At 34.5% G+C, this 5,283-nt stretch overlaps 1 protein-coding gene and 1 pseudogene across 1 annotated transcript; one reads left to right on the top strand and one right to left on the bottom strand.

The window, feature by feature from the left end:
* Positions 1-1,155: 1,155 nt before the first annotated feature.
* On the top strand, positions 1,156-2,370 carry LOC141665341 (ribulose bisphosphate carboxylase small subunit, chloroplastic-like; annotated as a pseudogene).
* A 1,118-nt stretch (positions 2,371-3,488) lies between these two features.
* On the bottom strand, positions 3,489-4,815 carry LOC141665340 (uncharacterized). Its single transcript, XM_074471318.1, has 2 exons — positions 3,559-4,815; positions 3,489-3,515 (listed from the first exon to the last, which is right to left on the bottom strand). Exons 1-2 carry the CDS (start codon positions 4,813-4,815, stop codon positions 3,489-3,491), a joined length of 1,284 nt encoding a protein of 427 aa, XP_074327419.1.
* Positions 4,816-5,283: the final 468 nt, after the last annotated feature.

The following is a 5,283-nucleotide window of genomic DNA, read 5'->3' as shown; positions in this document are numbered from 1 at the left end:
AACATTCTTGTAGCAGCCAAGGCATTTGGATTGAAAGCCACTGTCCAGGTAGTCTTAATTCATTTCTTTTAGATCCCACTACCAGCTGGTAAGAGCACAAGAGTACACCCACACACACATATTAAATGGTATTGCTTTGACTTACATGATCTCTCTCTCTCTCTCATACACACACACACACATTTCTTCCCCACATTATTGAGAATTATAATTCCTGAGAGTGTTTTAGGTGGTTGACTTGCAGGTATTTGCTTCTCCACGTATCACCCTGAAGCCACTGGTTCCATCATTCCCTTGTTTTGCAAAAATATTAGTGTCTCTTATGGAGAAGGTGAGGTGTATTGTACAATATATTTATTTTACCATTATGCTTAATTATATGTCAACATGAAAAAGTCTTTTTACGCTATCTACGGGTATAATCCTTTCTAGAATCTTTCTACTAGTATTTAACTTTTTCTTCATAGCAAGTTCTTGAACTAGTGTTTGTTATCCTCTCATTCTAGAAGGAATCTGACGATGTACTTTCTCAAATATATAATTTATCAAACAAGAATGTAGTGAAAAGATGCTACATATTAATGGCACTTCTTCTTTGTCATTGTAAATGACCTCATAAATGTTTAAACAAGCTTCTTATCGTATCTCTCTCGCACTGTCTTGAATTTCCAATCCTGCAGCCTCATATTGACTTTGGACTAAAGTTGCTCGGAGCAGATGCTATGTCCATCCAGGGCCTGTATAGCTTTGTCCAGGTGTGTATAATCTTGTCTATGTTTTGCAGTAATATTTTTAGTTAGCATTGGAATTTTTCTTACTTTTCCTTAGAACAATATTTTTTTTCTTTTTTTCCTAATAGTTTCCTGGTGCTCTTGATTTCTGCTCACTAGCGTAACGTAGCACTTGCTACTTACCGGAAGTTACGTGAATTTATCTTAGCTACTTTGAGCATGGAACACAAAATCCATTTGATGAGCCCAGCCCTTCCAATCTGAGAAAATTATGGATTGATGATATCGAAACCCAAAAACGATTATTCAGTCGCATCTTCACACTCTACATAATCTGAAAAATCTATTAATCTATTTATCTTGTGCTAGTCTCTAGTTTTGTATTTCCAGTTGTGCTCTAGATCAGTTTGGTAATAAATCAATTATGTCCGCTGCAAGCTTTTCGGTTCCGGTGGCTGGATCCACCTATGTTGGCTTAAAACCTAGCCCGCCAAAGCTGATTCGAATGGATCTAAAACTCACTATATGAAGGTACTTTGATCGGAACTTGTATTTTTGTTTTTAATTTTTTTTAAGCTGCTTATATTACCACCTTTTGTAATACTTATAGTTGGCTCTCGTTTGTGTGTAAACAGACTTGGAATCCGATTGATAACAAGAAGTTTGAGACTCTCTCCTACCTTCCACCTCTCACTGATGATTCAATCGCTAGAGAAATTGATTACATGATGAAAAAAGGATGGATTCCATGCCTTGAATTTGATGCAGTAAGATAGATACTTCATAATTTCTTTATTAGTATGATTAATACATATCCTACTGGAAATGTTCTATAGTTTTTGTTCAGCTAGATAGTTCTTAAATGCTTTTATCTACAATTGCATCAATTTTAAGTGTTAAAGAGATATGACAATTAGTTGTTGCAGAAAGTGTGACTTCTGGAAATTGAATTATATTGTGAGCTCCCTTTGTTTGGCAAAGGTAACATCTGGAATACAACCATTAATTTTTAAAAAAAAATTCTATTTGCATCCACTATTTATCATAATTTAAATTATGTTGTAAACTTTCAGTTTAGCAGGTGTATTGTTTCTTGATGGTTGATAGTGATAGAAATTGGACTCCAATGTTAGAAACTGCATATTTTTTATATAGAAAATATTCAATGTATGTCCGATATTATCAAATTTTCTATAAATGCATTCCAAATTGTGGCACTGATGAATAATTTTGTTTAATCTTGAAATTTCCATCTCTGGAGATGAACTTTCTGTTTCTTTTCTCTCTTGCATGCACAAAATCATTATATAAATCAATGGCTTGAAGCAATACTCTGTGGTCTGAAGTTTTTTGTTAAGCAGGGGTTGAAATACTGATCTCTTGTTTCGAACATTTTTTTCTACAGCTGGGGTATGTTTATCGCGAGAATAACAGAATTCCTAACTACTACGATGGGAGGTACTGGACAATGTGGAAGCTTCCCATGTTTGGTTGCACGGACGCATCTCAAGTCCTCAATGAAATCGCGGAATGCAAGAAGGCATATCCTAGTGCTTACATCCGGTGCCTGGCTTTTGATAACATTAGGCAAGCTCAATGTATGTCGTTCGTCATCCAAAAGCCCACAACCACCTCCTAGGTCCTCTGCTCCTTGAAAAAGTTGCAGTGCGACCCTGTTCTGCTTCTGCATGTTCTGCTTCTACATGTTCAATGAAATCAATGAGTGATTCCATAGGGGTAATTCAAAGTTTCCTTATTCTAAACTGCTTATAGTAGTTATTATTGCTAAAAGGAATTGGCTGTACATAGTTGCTTGTATCAGTTGTGTTGTCATACTCAACAATTTTCATTAGACTGAATGTCTTTAGTTGGTTTCTGGAGAATGTAATAGTTTAGATTTCAGATCATATGTTTTACTATTTTGGTTGACGTTCTCAGACAACAATTACACAATTAGTGATGTAAAACTTTACACAAATTGGTCTATAAATTTCTTACACATCACTTTCAATTAAGAAAAGCTGATGTCAAAAAAAATAATGTACATCACTTTAAGGTAAAAAACCGATGTCAAAGAAATCCAAGTTCAAGTTTAAATGAAATATAGAAATCACTTTGTTTAAGATTAAACTGATGTCAAGTAACATTATAAACATCACTTCTAACCAAACAAAACTGATGTCAAAAAAATACAATGTACATCAGTTTCAGACAAACAACTGATGTTAAAGACTAACATGTTCAAGTCTAAAGGATACATAGACATTACTTCATTCTAGAAAACACTGATGTCTATATGCTAAATTAGACATCACCTTTCTTTAAAGAAAGAGATGTTTAATATGTCATTTTACATCACCTCTGTCAAAATTATCGATATTTTTGTGACAAAAAACATAGCTCAATATATGTTTAATATGTTTTAATAGGTGTAATTTAGTTATTAAATAATTTTGTTATAGCATTTTTTTAAAAAATCATCACATAGACATCAGTATTTTTCACTAAAATTGATATTTTTGTGACAAAAAACATAGCTCATGATATGTTTAACATGTTTAATTAGGTGTAATTTAGTTATTAAATAATTTACTTATAGCATTTTATGTAAATAATCAACACATAGCCATCTGTTTTTTAACTAAAATCGATGTCTAATCGAGTATAGACATCGGGTATTCACCGATGTCTAGAATAGACATCACCGACATTAACATAGGTTGGGAAACAACATAGACATCGGCCAAAAAGCGATGTCTATGGTCTTTTTTCTTGTAGTGCTAACTGGCAAAAATTCCCAACACTCAAGTTGTAAGAATATTGAAACCTTTTTCCAAACAGGTCGAGGTTCACCTTTCTTACATCGTGGTTGCCGTTGTTTCTTTCCAAATACATGGGCCCTTAAATGTTGTACTCTTTGAAAAACCTTTTCTCCAGTTAATAGAACAGAGGTGACCTCCTTCTCCACAGTGTTATCAAAAGCTAATTTCTGCCTTCTATAAGGATGATTACGGGGCAACCATTTTCGATACCTCATAATCACCATCTTACGGTAATTAACCAACCTAGTAGCTTTTGTTTCATCAATACAAATAGTACACGCATTATACCCTTTAATAAAATTTCCTGACAAGTTCCCTAAGGCAGGATAATCACTTATTGTCCATAATAAAATGCCCCTAAGCATGAAAGACTCTTTCTTATTAGCGTCGTACATTTGTTTCCCACGCCACAACTCTTGCAGATCTTCTATTAGTGGTTGAAGGAACACGTCGTTATCATTTCCAGGCTCAGTCGATCCAGATATTAACAAGCAGAGCATAATATACCTTCTCTTCATACAAAGCCATGGAGGATGGTTATAAATTGATAGTAAAACAAACCATCTTGAGTAATCAGTACGGTTTCCATGAAACGGATTAAAACCTTCGGAAGATAAAGCTAATCGAAGGTTCCTAGTCTCTGATACAATATCAGGCCATTTTTGGTCGACATCCTTCCATGTTTTTGAATCAGCTGGATGCCTCATTTTACCATCCTTTTGTCGCTCGGTGTCATGCCACGTCATGTCCTTTGCAATATGAGGTATATTGAATAAATTTCGTAATCTTGGTATCAACGGGAAATACGATAGAACTTTAGCAGGGACCCCTTCAAGTTCATCTCCTTTTTTGTTCAATTTCCATCTAGAGTCCTTACATACGCGACAAGTAGTCTGTTCTTCAACTAAATCACCACGGTATAAGAGACAATTATTCAGACATTCGTGTATCTTTTCGTACCCCATTCCTAATGCATATAAGGTTTTCTTTGCTTTATTGAAAGAAGAAGGGATGTTGTTGCCTTCCGGAAGTAAAGAGCCAAGTAATAACAGAATATCACTGAAACATGAATCAGACATACCATGCTTCACTTTCAAGTTGTATAACTGGACCAGAGCTTTCATCTTAGTGTACCTCTCACATCCAGGATAAAGAGGTTGATGTTCACCTTTAACATGGTTGATGAAATAAGAAGTGTTGGTTTCATCAGAACTTTCATCAGAAGACATATCATCGTCATCGTCCTCGTCACGTTCACCCATTCTTGAGGTGCCTTGATTGATAGATTCCGAAGTGTCGGTTTCATCAGAACTTTCTACAGAATTATTCTCCCCGTGCCATATCCAACGTGTATAAGTTTGATCATTACCATTTTGAAAAAGATGGTTTTTAACTATCCGCGCTCTCCATAATTTACTGTGTGCGTAATTTACATATGGTCAACTGATTTTTTCTACATTATAACCATTCTCAAATGCAAATATTAACAAATCTTCCACTCCTTTTTTGAACTCTTTTGTTCTTCTACCCACTTTTAAACATGACCTATCCATCTTTTAAAAGTCTGAATATAACCTCAAATTGAGACTAAATTATGAAATCTTTATATTTCCCCAAAATCTTTATAACTGAACCCTAATTGAGGTAAAAAACATCAAAATGAATTCAAAACAGAGGACTTATATAACCCAAATTCATAAATTAAAGTACTTACCTGTCCTTATAGCTTC

The sequence above is a fragment of the Apium graveolens genome, chromosome 6 (assembly GCF_009905375.1).
Source record: "Apium graveolens cultivar Ventura chromosome 6, ASM990537v1, whole genome shotgun sequence".
Lineage (NCBI taxonomy): Eukaryota > Viridiplantae > Streptophyta > Magnoliopsida > Apiales > Apiaceae > Apium > Apium graveolens.
Note: the sequence above shows the minus strand (reverse complement) of the source record. Positions and strands in the feature narration are given on the sequence as shown.

What these genes read in the sequence shown, in the direction of transcription:
- LOC141665340 (XM_074471318.1), bottom strand. Translation starts at nt 4,815, where the DNA reads ATGGGTGAACGTGACGAGGACGATGACGATGATATGTCTTCTGATGAA. An exon ending in CTCGACCTGTTTGGAAAAAG is followed by an intron (nt 3,516 to 3,558) that starts GTTTCAATATTC and finishes AATTTTTGCCAG; the next exon opens with TTAGCACTACAAGAAAAAAG.